Source organism: Chrysemys picta, chromosome 5 (assembly GCF_011386835.1).
Source record: "Chrysemys picta bellii isolate R12L10 chromosome 5, ASM1138683v2, whole genome shotgun sequence".
NCBI classification, from domain to species: Eukaryota; Metazoa; Chordata; order Testudines; family Emydidae; genus Chrysemys; species Chrysemys picta.
Window position 1 is genome coordinate 95,170,481 of NC_088795.1, and position 16,433 is coordinate 95,186,913.

At 40.7% G+C, this 16,433-nt stretch overlaps 1 protein-coding gene across 6 annotated transcripts in view; it reads left to right on the forward strand.

Moving 5' to 3' along the window:
• GABRA4 (gamma-aminobutyric acid type A receptor subunit alpha4) overlaps positions 1–14,537 on the forward strand; it is a 104,907-nt gene extending 90,370 nt beyond the window's left edge. For 5 of the 6 annotated variants that reach the window (XM_065596904.1, XM_008166220.4, XM_008166219.4 and 2 more), the window contains one exon: positions 247–14,537. In XM_065596904.1, coding sequence (XP_065452976.1) covers positions 247–780 — 534 coding nt within the window. In that variant the 3' untranslated portion in view covers positions 781–14,537. The remainder of the gene's footprint in view (positions 1–246) is intronic. The other variant, XR_010601471.1, reaches the window with a different exon arrangement.
• The last annotated feature ends 1,896 nt before the right edge of the window (positions 14,538–16,433 follow it).

The window sequence follows — 16,433 nt, forward strand, 5'->3', positions numbered from 1 at the left end:
ATAGTTTCGGATTTGGCCATGTCAATATTATAGCCACTAGGAGATTTCTTGTTCAGGGTTTTTTTTTTTTTTTTTTTTTTTTTTGCGCAGTTAAATTCATGAGCAGATGGTAGCTTGATCCTGAAGTTCAAAGATAACTTTGATGCGAATGAGTATTAGCATAATAGGGCTTGTTTAAAAAGTTCCCATCACTTCTATTTGTGTCTATTTTAAAAATGACTAATATTATTTCTTGTAACTTTGCAGGCTACAGATGCCAATTCAAATGTGAGGAAAAGAACAAACGCCATGGCACAGTCAGAGGCCGATGGTGGGAACCGAACTGACACAGCAAACAGTTCCATCCAACCTTCTGTGGTAACTCAGGGGTCTTCTGACATTACACCCCAGTCTCTTTCAGCATCAAGTCCAAACCCGTTCAGTCGCCTCAATGTATCAGAAACATTGTCTTCTGCAAGAGCTACTCCTCCAGCTCCTCCCTCCACCCCAATTTTAACTGGATGCATAACACAGCATGCCACAGCTGGATCTCCATCCATTCATCATTTACTTGGATCTAGACTGGAGCAGATTCAGACCACAGCTAATACGATGGGAGCATCTGTAAAGCCGTCTGCTATCTCTCCGTCTCCTGCTCCCCCTGCTTCCAGCTCTGGCACTAGTAAGATAGACAAATATGCACGCATTCTATTTCCTGTCACATTTGGAGCATTTAACATGGTCTACTGGGTAGTGTATCTATCCAAGGATACCATGGAAAAATCAGAAAGTCTAATGTAGTTTTGCTGCTATGTAGTAGTTTCCTTAATTATTATAACACATTTGTTGCAGGGTTCCTTCTTTTAAAACTATTTTTTTTAAAAAAAGAGACCATTAATTCTTACTTTACTAGGCTCTGTGCTAGGTTCCCACTGCAAAAAACAAGTTTATTGGGACAATTAACTAACTCATCGCTGAATAAAGGGTAAGAAATTGGCTTCTCTCTCCCAAATAGGTACACAGAACAGGGCCAGCTCCAGGCACCAGCTTGGCAAGCAGGTGCTTGGGGCAGCCACTCCGGAGAAGGGCGGCAGGTCCAGCTATTCGGCGGCAATTCGGCGGACGGTCCCTCACTCCCGCTCGGAGCAAAGGACCTTCCGCCTTAATTGCCGCTGCAGATCGCTACTTTTTTTTTTTTTTTTTTTTTGGCTGCTTGGGGTGGCCAAAACCCTGGAGTTGGCCCTGACACAGAACTTGCCATGGGGGGGGGCAGGGAAGGGGAGGAACAGTGATGGGAAGCAAATAGAATGCAGACACACACATTTATGCAGTGTAATGTGCACTGACTTTTAGTAGTATGCCATAATGATTATTACAAATCCCCGAGGCCCCCAGCACCACTGCCTAGACCCAGCAATGCATTTTCCACTATGACTTTCAGTGACTGTTTTGTGGATATTTTTAAATGCTGCCAGAAAGGGACTTTTCCTTTCTAGATTAAAGTTGATGAAAGAAATAATGAGTGGTGACAGAAGAAAATAGAGGGAGTCCTACTGGTGGGGGTTGGGGGAGGGGAGATGGAATGGAGGGGGTGAGGGGAGCGCTGTAGAAAAAAGTTAGGCAAAGGAGTTGGAGAACTCCATATATTTTTACTAAGCAGTATTTTGTGCCGCTGCATAGAAAATTCTCTCTGAATTAAAGGATGAGTGAATCTTGTGGAGTCTGAGATTTTATGAACCTCTTGAACTAGTTCTTTTGGGTTTGCAAAACCAACTTAATAGCCTGATCCTTCTTTCACTTACACCAGGTTTAATTTGAGTGTAGTTACTCCTAATTTACAACTGTGTAAGACAGAGAAGAAACAGGCCCATGGTGTTTAGGCTTTGATTAGAATTCTTCCTTCTCTGGTGCCTTTCCCCTGTTTTGTTTTCCACGCTGTCTACTCTCTTCCTTTTTTCACCATTATTTTTCACTGGATGTTTCCCTTTTGCACTGTTTCTCGTAGCCTCCCCTAACCAGACTGCAAACCCAATAGTGTTTGAGTTCAAGTTAAATGTTCAAGTGGCTTTAAAATGGCAAAATGAGTTTGCCCATCCTTTCTATGGTTACAGGTACAGTACAACTGTAAGGAAGGGAAATCAGTTCCTTTGGGAAGTAGTCATGTCACATAAATAAGAGGAATACTTTCCTAGATGGGGTAAGGTGCTTTTCCTCTCGCCCCATCCTGTCTTAAAAATGCTTAATAGCAGTAAAGTGCTCTCCTGAATGGTTGGAGTTAAGATGTGCTTCCAGGTAAGTATTTGGATTTCTTGGATGAAGTGAACTGTTTAAATCTACCAGAGGTCTTGTTTATCAATTTCCTTTCTACTATACTGGGTAGACGATATGCTGATTAAAAAAGAATTGCCTGCACAAACTGCACCTGGGTAGCTAAATGAACTTCTCTGCAATTGATTACCAAAAATAATAGCCTGGATTCTCAGTTATGCTCTGGCATATCTGGGGATATGCTTGGGTGGCTTAGCCCTCAGCTGGAATAGAGTGACATAACTGACTCCTAAGCCACTCCTTCAGGAGCCCCTGGCATTGGGGATATGTTAGGGGCAGAAGAGGTATTGCCAGCACTTTACTGCGCTCTGGCAATGACCAGCTGACAGATGGACCTTTGGGGGCCACAGCCAGCTTGAGTAGCTTAGAATGTTCAGGAGGCTGCCCTAAACTATTCTAGAATCAGAGTCAGTGTAAAAATGCCCCAGAATGAGGAAACCACAGCTGGAATGTTTGCAGCCCTTCTTCCCACCTCTATCTCATGGACTCAGGCTTTAGCTGAGAATCTGACTGTGTAGTTTAAAAGACTTTAGAGACCATGAGAGGTAAGAACATAAGTGCTGCCAGACTGGGTCAGACCATGGTCCATTTTACCCAATATCTCGTCTCCAACTGGGGCCCATTCCAGAGCTTCATGGGGGATTATGGAATGATTCAACCTTGTCTTCCACCCCCAGCTTTTGGTTGTCAGAGGTTTAGGGTCTCCCCAAGCATGGAGTTTAATACCACATGTAGTATGGGTTTCAGTCCATCAGGTCATGTTATATTAGACTGCACAGAAATTGACTTATGTGAGTTTATTATGATGTAACATAAGAATTTTCTTTCATTTTTTGTTTCACTGGCTTTGCCAAGCAGCCAGATGCCGTCATTTACATTTTGCTTCTTTACATCTACCAAAAAGCCTAATGCGATTTTTTTTTACGGTATAAGAAGTGTAAGATTGCCCCACTTCTTAGAATACCACAGCAGCTGCCATTGCACAAAATTACAAATGCAGCATGTGCACTAATTAGCTGTCTGAAGCAGTTCTGAATCCTTGGGTGTATCTCTGGACATGGTAGCCTTTGCTCCCTAATTTAGTCACAGTATCATAATCACACTATCGCCCCCGGGCACAAGCCATAATCGATTTATCTGGTTAAACTAAGAGATCACAAAAAAATACACAAATACTAAAATATTTCTAGCATGAGGAATAATGTAATTTTGGTTTGTTTGGAAACTGCAGCATTTGCTTTGAAAGTTACTAAAAATGAGCTTCGCTTTCCAGTCTGATGAGGAGAGAAATTATCTTCATTTCTCATGCGTGGCTTTAAACAAGTCACTAGAAACAGCTGTCTTCCTTTTCCTCCCACCTCCCTATGTTGGATGTATAATCAGCACATTGTTCTGCGGGATCATATGTTGGATCAGGCTGGTTGACCAAGATGATATGAATATGTATCTTGGATTCCCTGCCAATTCCTACTCTGATTTGATAAAACCTGCAACACAATCATAGAAAATTAACAAACTTACAAACATTCAGTTCCAACCTTCTGGCGAAGAGAATGTTTTGGAGGAGAATGTTTGAGTTTCTCAGAAAAGTGGGTTTTGGGGGCTTTTTTGGTTTGTTTGTTTTTTTAATCTGTCAGGGTCAGGGCCACTCAGAGGATTCAGGGGGCCTAGGGCAAAGCAATTTCAGGGGCCCCGTCTATTAAAAAAAGTTGCAATACTATATTCTCATGGGGGTCTGGGGCAAATTGCCCCATTTGCCCCTCCCCCCAGGCGGCCCTGGTCAGCGTACTACTTAAGCACCTGCCAACATCTGCATGGTTGCATTCAAAATGAGATATGACAATCTCATCATGAGGCTAGGAATAATTTATAATGCTGCACTACATTTTTGTGTTAGGGCATTTGAAGAAATTACCATAACTAGCTTTCCAAATTACATAAGGACAATGCAAAGGGAACGTTGTTAATAGAATTTTTTTGTTACTTTTTAATCTCATAGTAGAGAACTCAGAAACAGCACAGAGGCTGCAATGTAATCAGTATTAGCATGTTGTGAACCGTCTGTAGCTCAGAGACACACAAAAAACCCAGAAAGAAACACACCAAAAATATACTAGGAATCTTTGGGCATAGGTTCAAAACTGGCAGGTTAAATTGTATGCCCCAAAATTGCTTATATTTTCAGCGACCAGTTAAATAATGCCCTCTTCTGCTTTTTTTTAAAGTAATACTACAATGATTTAAAAACAATCAACCAATCTGATTTATAAAGTCCAGTTTATAAATAGTAAATAAGGGGGTGTTAGAAAGTTTTAAAAAAATCAGAATATTAGAAATCTAGGGCCGGTCTACACTACAAAGTTAGATCAGCTTAACTACATCGTTCAGGGCTGTGAAAGAATTCTTCTGTTGCCCTAGCTACCATCTCTTGGAGAGGTTGCAGCTATGCCGCTGTTGCCTTTCTAGTATTGATGTGCTCCTGGTGAAATCTTTACTAAGTGCTACCTGCTAAGAGACTGTCCACAGACATTCATAAGGTGGGTGAGGTAATATTTTTTATTGGACCAACTTCTTGAAAGAGACAAGCTTTTGAGTTACACCTTGCTCTCTACTTCAGGTCTGTGAAAGATATTCAGTATCACAGCTAAATACAAGGTGGAACAGATTGTTTAGCATAAGTAGTTAACACACATTGGAAGGGACCATTCAAAGTGGAATTTCCTGTTAACACCCTTTGCAGTCATAGGACAAAAAATGGGGATGAGTGGGTTACAGATTGTTGTAATAAGCCATAAATCCAGTTATTAAGACCATGATTATTAGTGTTTAACAAATTTATGAATGTAAGCACCCAGGCTTGTCTTTTGAAGGTGTTGTGCAGGTTTCCTTTGAGGATGAGGACTCAGAAGTCAAATATGGAATGATCATTTTGTGAAAAGTGTTTGCCCAAGGGCTACAACACTGCATAGACATTGAGGTTAATAGCAAAACTCCCATTGATTTCAGTGATGCAGACCTAGACCCCTAAAAGTGGGCATCAGGCCAAAAAGCCAGTAGAATCTCAGTTCACCCACAATGCTCATCCACAATGATCACACTTCATCATGTAGTCATCTGTCGTCATTGTCAGAAATCCATCAGACCCTGTGGTGGCCATCATTATTACCAGGTTTCACTGCAATACTACATTGAGAATAACATAGCAGTAGAATATTAAAATAAGGTATACAATAGCTGAAGATGTAAGCCTAGCCCCCAGTCCTTCACTGTGATTCATGTAGGTGAACTGCAGCATCCTTGGATCACAAACAAGAACGGGGCCATTGTCTCTTACTCCTCCTCTTACATATACTCTTTGTATAGTAACATCCTTTGAGGATGTCAGCAAGCATGTGGACAAAGGTGATCTAGTTGATATAGTGTAGTTGGACTTTCAGAAAGTCTTTACCAAGGCCCCACACCAAAGGCTCTTAAGCAGAGTAAGCAGTCCTAGGATAAGAGGGAAGGTTCTCTCATGGATCAGTAGCTGGCTAAACGATAGGAAACAAAGGGTAGGAATTTGTGATTAATTTTCACAATGGAAAAGGTAAATAGTGGGGTCTCCAAGGATCTGTATTGGGACCAGTGCTGTTCAACATTCATAAATGATCTGGAAAAGGGGGTAAACAGTGACGTGGCAAAGTTTGCAGATTATCAAAATTTCTCAATATAGTTAAGTCCAAAGCTGACTAAGAAGAGTTATAAAGGGATCTCACAAAACTAGGTGACTGGGCAACAAAATGGTAGATGAAATTCAATGCTGATAAAGGCAAAATAATGTACATTGGAAAAAGACTGGGATTGTTTAGTTTAGAAAAGAGACGACTAAGGGAGGGATAGGTTAGAGGTTTCTAAAATCATGACTGGTGTGGAGAAAGTGAATGAGAAAGTGTTGTTTACCCCTTCCCATAGCACAAGAACCAGGGGTCACTCAGTGAAATTACCAGGCAGCAGGTTTAAAACAAAGATAAGGAAGTGCTTCTTCACACAATGAAGAGTCAATCTATGGATGTTGTAAAGGCCAAAAGTATAACTGAGTTTAAAAAAGAATTAGATGAGTTGGTGGAAGATAGGTCTATCAATGGCTCTTAGCCAAGGTGGTCAGGGATGCAACCCCATGCTCTGGGTGTCTCTAAGCCTATAACTGCAAGAAGCTGGATTGGAGGGCAAGGGAATGGATCACTCCATAATTGTCCTGTTCTGTTTGTTCCCTCTGAAGCATCTGGCACTGGCCACTGTCAGAAGACAGGATACTAGACTAGATGGACCATTGTTCTGACCCAGTGAGGACATTATGTTCTTAACTAACGTGATTGTAAATGTTAATGTAGACAAGGAAGAATCTTAATTAATGGGGATTAAAAACCAATTAGTAATCGTAGTGCAGCCAAACCTAAATAAAGGCTAATGCCTTGGAACACCTTGTAATAATACAGAATAAGCAATGGCAATTATAATCAAGACTTTCATAGTATTTTGAAATTCTTAAATTATGTGGCAATAACTTATTCAGGTCATTTGGGAAGGGAAGGGTTAAGACTTACCTTCACTTTATAATCTTGTTACAAATAAGTTAACAATGCAAGAAGTGGGACAGCACCAACTCACTGAAGCAGAAAGAACTTAATGGAAAATGTGTATTAACAAGTGACAGTTAAACAGAACAAATGAACGTACATGTCAGAGGTTTCTAAAAAAATGCTAAAAACTATTCAAAGGTAAAGCAATTAAATGACAGTAGCATGACTCCTCCCTCAAAAACACACCTTACTTATGCAGGGTCAGATGCTTCTTTTACTTACACTGGCTTTGCACTGGTGTAACTACACCGAAATCAGTGTAAGTCACTTCTGATTACATTGGTGTAAGAACTTGATCCAGAGCCAACATAGGTCAATGGGAATCTTTCCATTGATTCCAATGGGCTTTAGATAAGGCCTTAAGTAAGAGATGAATCAGGTGCATAGCCTCCATCTTCTGGAAAATTCTGACAGACCTTAGGGGTTAGTATTTGCATTTGTAACTCTTTTTTCAGAATGAAAACAGAACTTTCTTAGCTTATGCTTTTTCAATTTATTTTTAAAAAACCAATGCAGTTTCAAACTCTTCTATGTAATGCAGACTTTTTGAAAGCAAGCCTCTTCTTCACAGTCCATGTTCATACTTAGTTAAAGTGAAGTACTGAGCACCTTGATTAAAAGCTCCCTGCAGTGCTTAAATGCAGATAATAGGAAAATGTAATTCTTTTCAAAATAAGTGATGCCTGCAAAACATGGTTGGTTTTCACTGTTGAATTAACAGATGTGATGGATATACCTTTTCAAATCTTTTTTGCTGTTGTTTTTGTTTTGCTTTGTAATGTATAATTTAATGTACTGAGAGATTTCTCTTGGATTTTCTAATCTTTTGTATATTATTTCATTAGAAAAGATTCCAAAGCAAATCAGTTAACTAAAAAGTCAACCTCACTGTAATTTGCTCAGATTTTTGAATTAAAATTCTATTCTAATTTCTTGTACAACAGAGAAAGCCATACAACTTCTTAAAAAAAAAAAAAAAAAGGGCAGCTGGACTCCAGATTCTGTGAACTAAGCATTAGCAAAGTATCCAAATCTATTCAAGAATTACTGAAAGATTTCTCCAAAGGGCAGCATAAGTCCAGTATTAAAAAATGTTAACATAATTACAGACTCAATGTAGTTAATCAGTATACTGTTGAACATTGAAAAAATGTTCAAATATTATATTTACTGATTTGTAAATGAGACAGTATGAAGGTGTACTTAAAAGCAAGCAAACCTAAATTTGAAAGGGTTTCTGCATGGATGAAAAGAACAATATAAAAGCTCAGTATAAATTATTATTGCCTTTGTATTTTTATTTTCAAAATGAAAGAGAAAGATACCTAGGTCAGAGAAATAATATATTGTACTATTACAATTAACCTTTGACTAATACATAGCTTTAGTTTGATCTTTGGCTGCTGCTGCTAATCTACTTCAGCATGTTTGCTCTGCATTTTAATAAAGGATATATCCGTATTGTCTGTTGGAGTGAATACCACAACTCACTATGTTATTCTATAAAAAAAACGACAAAGATTATCAGAGAGTATTTATTTTTGTAAAATCAGTATTATTTACAAACAGGTTTTTGCCGTTAAAAAAAGAGCTTGACTGGAGATTGATAGAAGAAGCATAAATCTACATGAAATACCCAGTTGGGGTTCTGAGCACAATACTTTCTAAACCGCTATGTTAAATTGAACACTGCTTGGCCTTGATGCTAATGATGATGGCTCATCTTCCTGTTATGTGAGGATGTAATGGGGGAGCGCTCAAAAGTCAGGAATGTTTACTTTTTACCTGCATTTCATCTAAAGCGCTTTCAAAGCATGAGATTGTTTGGCTGAACCTCATCACTACAAATTAACGTCAGAGTCTGCTTTGCCGTTGCAAGCTTGAAAAGCTTCCTTTATGTTAGAATTCATCTGATCATCAAAGGAACCATGAGTAATGTATGTTCAAGAGAAAAAGAATGATTTATGTGCTTCATTGTTAACTTAGATGACAGACATTGTTTAAGATTTAAAATATTTCAGATAACCATGCAAGTAACCACACTTGTTCTGGAATTTACATGAAAAATGCAGTTTTGTTACATAGTAATTACATACATGCCTTCCCAGATCATATGCCACTTATACTTTTCATGGAGCTGGGGCAAACTCTTGCCCTTTCAAATTTCAGCCATGCCTGGTGGGGATGGGAGTGGTATATGCGACAGAGTAGCGATAGTTTTGTAGTGGGTCCCTGAGTCACCCTGTCAGTAGCCTAGCTCAGGGATTATGGGAGGAAAATGCTCCTAACTGGACCTCACAGGTGCTACAAAAAGCATCATCATATAGCTCTTCCCTCCACTGTTCTTGTCACATGCCTCAGAACGCCACATGGGAGACCAAAGGCATAACAAGGTCTCAGGCTGGTAGGCCACATCCACTTAGCGCACAAATGTCTGCATAAGCCACTTCCTCAGTCTGACACGCAAGGGAACTAGGCTGCAATCCTGCTCAGCTGCTGTGTGGGTGTGCTTGGGGTGGGATGTACTCTCTGCTCCCTCCAACAAAGGCCGTGCGAATAAGGCAGGTTTTGTGCCCCAAAAAGTAAAGTATAATTGTATAAATATGTATTGACTGGGACAGTGGCTATAGCAGACTGAAACCAGAAGGGAAGCTCTCAGCACACAAGCCAAGGACAAGAGGGAGTGGTGAGGGAGTGTCACTTACCTAAGCCAGGGTAAGAGAAGAGAGCTTGCTCTTTACTTTTAGTAGAGGATGGGGAGCTGTACTACCCCTGCCCCTTCTTTACTGTACTCCTGCTCTGAGGCAGTCTTATAAGACACAGAGGGCCTGGCATGTTGGTTTCCCACTGTTGCATCTCCATTGACTTCACTGGATTCTTTACTGTCAATCTGAGAAAAATCAAGGCTAGATTTTGTATCGAGGAAAAGGATTTTAAAATAAAACTTGAGGGTTGGTAAGTTTGAAAACTTTTTAATATAATCTTCTGGCAAAGTTCACCTAGGTAGCTTTTTCCGGTCAAAGTAGTGGCAAGACTCCCAGAGGCTGTACTGGCTCTGGTGTTTCCTTTTGATTGGTGTGATGATTCTGTGCACTTAAAACAACTAAAGGACCAAAAATCATATGCCATGAGCCCAGGACTCATGAAAGTGCGTAAATCAACCAGGCTGTGTGTGAGTGAGGGGGAGAATGTGGTTAAGGAAACAGAATTCAGTTTCTGGCTCCCAAAGAGTTATTTTAAGAAATGTTATTTTGTGAGGCCTTTGGGCAGGAGACAGCCTACAAACAAATATTTTTTATGAAATATAAGAAAACAAATATGGAAAATATCTTGGCAAGTGCCCTTTTCAAAACATTTTTTCTGTTCATTGAATACACCCTTTCTAGCTCATAATAGGAGGTCAGGAAGGATTAGGAGGTAGGATAAAAGACAATTATTTAAACATTATTATTCTGCTTAATTTTGAAGCATTTCTCAGCCTAAAACAAAGAGTGGCTTTTTAACGTTTCCTGTCTCTCCAGACTCTGATAATTCCTTAAACAATGCAAGTTGGTGCCTTGCTCGTTTAACTTACTCATTATATTAAAAGGGCTAAATCCAGAGGTTTTTGCTTCTGATTTAACTTTTAAAATTAAAGCTCAAAGATCCGAAAATTAACAAAAGCTTCAGCTACAGCAACAGCTGGGGCCAGATTTTCTGAAATGCACTCCCCAATAATTCTGGCCACGTCATTTAGGTGCCTACATGAGAGCTGTCAGGTGCTGAGCACTTCTGAAAATCTGGTTGTCACAGGATAGGATCAAACTGTGGCTTCCCCTCTGTTGGTGCACAGGGGTGGGGTAGAGGGTGCAGAAAAAGCTCCTTCCCCACCATAGGAGGTAGGCAGAATGCTCTGTCTAGCTCTGCTTGAGCACAAAGGGGGTTGGGTTAGCACAGCCAGCTGCTCTGAACACCCAAAAGAAGGCTTGGCTGTGTGAATTGGGTGACCAGGCTCCTGTCTCCACTCTGCACATCTGCTGTCCAGAGGCCAGCACTGGAGGGAATGCAAAAATAAACTACATTTAAGAAAAAAGGTGGTAGTGTGCTGAATGCTGCTCCTCAGCATGCTCCATGAGGAACTACACATGCGTTCTCTGGAATCTGCACTATGCAGGAAACAAGCCTCCAGCTATCACCACACTTCACTCAAGTATTTGTGTTCAGTGTTCCACACAAGTAGTCAGCAGGTTTACACATGTACAGTATTTGCTTTCGAGGAGTGTGGCCATCTTAGCCACTACACCTCTGTAATCTAGAGCTTAGCCTGTGCTTTTAACATTTTAAAACTTTTTCTTCTTGATGCTTCCCATTTGCTTTGTTGTTTATTTCTTAAATGAAACATCAAGGGGAAATGTTTTCAATTGAAAAACAAACCGATATGTGAATTGTAAAGTCCTAGTGCAAAGCATAGATAAAGGGAAGGTAGAGAACCCCACCTAGGCAACTACTGAATGGGAAAACATCTAGGAAGACTGGTTAAAAACCTGTTTTAAAATAAAAAGTAAACAAGTTAATTGTCCTTCAGCTGGATGGTGTTTAGTTAGTTAGTTCTTAATTTATAGTTTTTCAAAGTATTTTGTCCATGCCAGAGAAGCTAATTTTGTTTTAAAGAAATTTCCATCTTAGCTCTCCTCTGTGGATATTGGAAATAAGATCCAGTGAATGTCTCTGTTACTCTATTTTATATCTCATAGTGTAAGATAGCTGGTATCAATCAGAATAGGAAACATTTAACACTATGATGTTATTCAGTGACAGTTTCTTATATAGTTGAAAATAAATATATTGACTACATCGTTTCGTTCGGAGCCTGTAAAGAGAGAGAGGAGGAGGAGAGAGAGGATATATATATATATATAAGAGAGAGAGAGATTTCTCCTCTCTGCATACTGCATGTATAAATATATATAAATACATGCATCCAGGCTATGTAAAATAACAGAAGAGAAGAATATATCTGAGTTACAACCTGTCATTTACTATTAGTATATAACTTAGAAAATATTTTCCCTTTGCTTAAAAAATTCTCTCTCCCTCCCCCAATACAAGTCCAGGGAAGTGCTGGCGGGGGTAGATTCTCAACCAAATATGTGGAACTTTAGGGCCCGATTCACCAGTTCATTTAAGCATGTTACACTTTAGACTGTGCTTAAATGCTTTGCTGAATTAGAGATAGAGTCAGGCATGACAGCCCCTTACAGTATGCTGACTCCACAGTAGGACAGCTGATCTTGGGGACCATTAAGCCTTTTGCTTAAGGGGGGCAGACGGAATCCACTTCTGCTTTACAGCGAGGAACTGCTCAATAACTGTCAGGAAAAAAAATGGGAAACATTTTCCTGAAAACAAAACAAATGTAAGAAACATCCTACCGCTTTTGCAAAAATTATGACCATCTCTAATCCTGCCTCTCTCGTCCTGCACTCAAGAGATCCTGGTAGTTAGTTCCCAGTGGCAAAAAGTCTAAGCAGAGGGGATATTGCAGTGGTACAAGACTCCTTCAGTATCCCCTCAGCTGGGGGAAATGCAACCACCTTGAGCATTTCCAAGAGTAGCAGCATTGACCAGAGAGGGAGAATGGCCGAGGCAGCTGGGGATGCACTGATTCTGTTGGCAGGAATCACAGTCAGAGATTAAAGTTGCCACCTTAATGGAAACTATGAGGGATGAGAGACAGCAGTACTGCCAGCTGCACTTCAGTAGCTGAATGCACCTCTGGGAGCAGCAGACCAGGCTGACGAAGGGAGGTGCAACATTTCAGTGGAGCAAGAAGATGGGTTCCTAAAGTTAGGCATCTAATAGTCCAGTGAAATGAGGGTGCTGTTATGAGGGTTAAGCACCTAGAGCTTCCCATAAAGTCAATCAGAGTTCAGGGCACCAAGCACTGGGGACACAAGTTAGTAGCAAGGCTGGACTGAGAACTCAGGAGTTCCTGGCTCCCAGCCTTGAGCTTAAACCACTAGATCATGTTACCTCTCCCAAGCTGTCAATTATCCCCACTGATGATGAACTATATGGAATACCTGTTAGAAACCGATATATTTTATTTGGCTCATTGACACCAATATTTTCTCTATGGAAATGTCAGGAACAAGACTCTTGTGCATATTTAGTAATGAAAGTAAAAACAAATGTGCCATTAAAGGTGTGTGTCTGTATATGGTGTGGGCCATATTCTCTGGTATTGCTTTGGGCTGCTCTGATGACATACAATGGCAAACACATTAACTTGCTGATTGAACCTAGTTTATAACTATGTTGCATCACTGGAGAAGTGCAAAGCAGCTGAAATGTATCAGTAACACTGGCCGTTACATATTCACACACATTTTATGTGTGTGGTGATGATAGCCGTATGATAAATGATGGAGCCATGTGATAAGTTGCACAGACATGTGACTGACAGGTTGCATTTATCATGCACCCTTGAGCACTCATCTGTACTCTGCCCACTAATCCATCTCTTGCAGGTTAATTCTAACATTCCAACCTCTGAGCAGCTTCCAGCTTTTAAAAAAATCAATCAACCTGCCTCAAAGATGTTTCTTTCCCCCAAATATAGAACTTCCTACCCTTCCCACTCTCAAATGACACTGACCAGAGATGCGGGCTAGGCAATATTCATTTCCACACCAGTGACTGATTTAAAGTTTGACACATTATGGTTGTATGGAGCTAGAAACCAATGGAAAAGGGAGATTCCCAGCCTTCCAACTGAACACAAAGCAGGTGCTTCTCAGTGACATTTTTAAGTACAGAAAAGCTATTTTAGATAATATTTGATGGTGTTTCATTAGTTTTAACTTTTTCATTGCCTGTGAAGCCCTGTTCATGGTAAGTAAGACACTTGACTTTACAGGTAGAGGGATACAAGAAGTAGTCCCAACACAATTTTTTAAAATGCCCTAAAATACTTTTTTTCTAAATAAACCGTGGCACACAAAAAGAGCACAATAATGTGGTATGGTAGAAATGTGTCATTAGCACTCATGTGGGAATGACCTGAATAACTTCTCCCTCATGAATTTAAAACTAGTGAGTCAGGCAACCAGCCCAAACTCCTGTTGATAAAGACTTTATACCATGTCACATTATCATGTGCTCCATATTAGTACTGCAATATGGGAGGAGTGAGTCGGGGGAGCATCAAACCTAGGTAGTCACCATGAAGTCTCATTATTATATCAGGTGGTTTTAAATGTTAAGTTATGCCTAGTTTTCTGGAGGTGGAAGCTGTTGGGTTCTTTTATAATATTCTTCATGCACATTTTTGTTGGAATGAAACAATGTGTCTGAAGGACTGGAAGAGTCAAAGAGTCAAATTTAGTTATTAGGCTAATTTGCATATGTTCCGTACTGGTCACCTGATTATACTAATACAATCTAAGGTGGTTCAATAACTGTAAACTTGTTTTGCTATTGTGCAGCTTAATTGTTACCTACCTGTATTATGGACATCTGTGTATTTGGAAAATAAATCCGTCTTACAAGAAAGATTGTGCAAACTTTTCCTATTATATACTGATGTATATTGCTGATGTCAAATAAAATACTCTTGTGAGAGTTCTTAAATGCTGGTCCTCTGTGGTCTGGAGCAGTGGAAGTGCTGCTATAATCTTTGATATGGATCCCCTTGCAGTTAGTGTGAAAACTTCAAGCTCAGTGATTCATCCATCTGATGCTGCATGTGAACATATAGGGGAATGGTCTTCATCAGCAATGTGATGAATGCTAATCTATTGTATAATACATTAAACTGGCACACAGGCTACTGGCATAATATTATTATTGCCAAGATGCTGTTCAATACATTCATCAGCTAAAAGCTAAACAAATTAGCCTGCATCTCTGCCAGTAACAGAAACAAGTAATTCATGCACTAGCAGCACTCATGTTATTCTGAGATATTTCTTCCTGTAAATCCAACCTCAATTTCTCACTTCCTGTTCTAAGTACCTCAATTCCAACTGTGTATGGTGTTCTACCTTATTACCTGTACTAACATATTGTGTTAGGATGCTGTGCTCTGCTAGGACCTGATCTAACCCCCATGAAACAAAAGATTTTCAGCGGAGTTAGAGCTGAGGTGGCTGCATTTCAATGGTGAATGCAATGATAACTAGAAAGATATATACATATGCAGAGATATTTACAGTCAAATCCTGTCAATATGACCAAACGCCTATGCAGTGCAGGCATCACTCCATACTCAATTATGCTACTAGGTGTGGTCAGTAACATAGAAATCTTCTTTTTGCAGGCTTGGATGAAAAACATCAGGCCATCTGAATATGGTCCAAGATGTGTGTTACTGCTGCAGCCACACATGCTTAATAGCTTTAGGACCCGCTGTGTCTCTTTCTCTCTTTGGTCATAGTTTGCCCAGCTGCATTGAGTAGATGTATATGCTACAGCGCTCTTGTGTTCTGTGGCAAGAAACTCTTTCTCACATCATGCACAACACTGCTTGCATCCTGTGCATACTGTAACCTCCTTATGCACTGGGTTTCAAATCCTGCACGTCTTACTCAAGCAAGCAACTCCATTGGCTTCAATGGAACAGCCTATAGGACTAGTCCAGCATCCACTTAAGTCAATGGAAAGAGCCCCATTGACTTCAGTAGACACTGGATCAGGCCCTTTGTGAATAAGAGAAGTAAGAGTTGGCTCCTGTGTAGGTACAGGTGAGATTTAACACAGGTTGCAAAATCCTTTTGAGATGAAATGAGCTATGTGCTGTCAGAGTAGGATGCTTACAATGATTTATTATCACTTACCATGATTATTACTGCTTGTGATCGGGCGTCCACCCCACACTGGCATGTAAGGGGTTAAGAGAGGCCTAGGAAGGCTGTGTGGGGAAGCGGCCAATAGAGTGGAAGCTGTAAGGAGCAGCCAATCTGGGACTAGGAAGCCCATATAAGAAGAGCTGCAGGGCAAAACAGGGTCAGTGGTTGCTTGCTGAGTGTTTGAAGAGAAAAGACTGTGTTGCTAATAGACACAACCCTCTAGCACCTTGGACAGAGCAGTGCGGGCAGGGACCTGGGGAGTAGAGAAGGAGCTTTGGATAGGCAGCTGGGACTGAATAGGGTGCTGTGGCTGTGGGGAAGTAGCCCAGGGAAATGCAGCAGTAGTTGAGGCAAAGGAACACAGTAGGTGACTGTGGTTCAGAGAGTCCCTGGGCTGGGACCTGGAGTAGTGGGTGGGCCTGGGTTCTGCCCCCCCCCCCCCCCAATTTGCCACTGGGGAAGTGGTTGGACTATTGGGCTGCAAAACACATACACACACACACACCCCTCAGAAGAGGGAAACACAGATAATGATACGGCCGGAGGGCCAAGCCACGAACAGCATGCTTCAGTTCTTGAGGCTGGGAGAGGGGCTGCAGACGAACAACAGACAGAGAGTGAGGACACACAGAACATGGATGACGGTGTCGGCCTTGAGCTAATCTCCAGAGCAACCAGG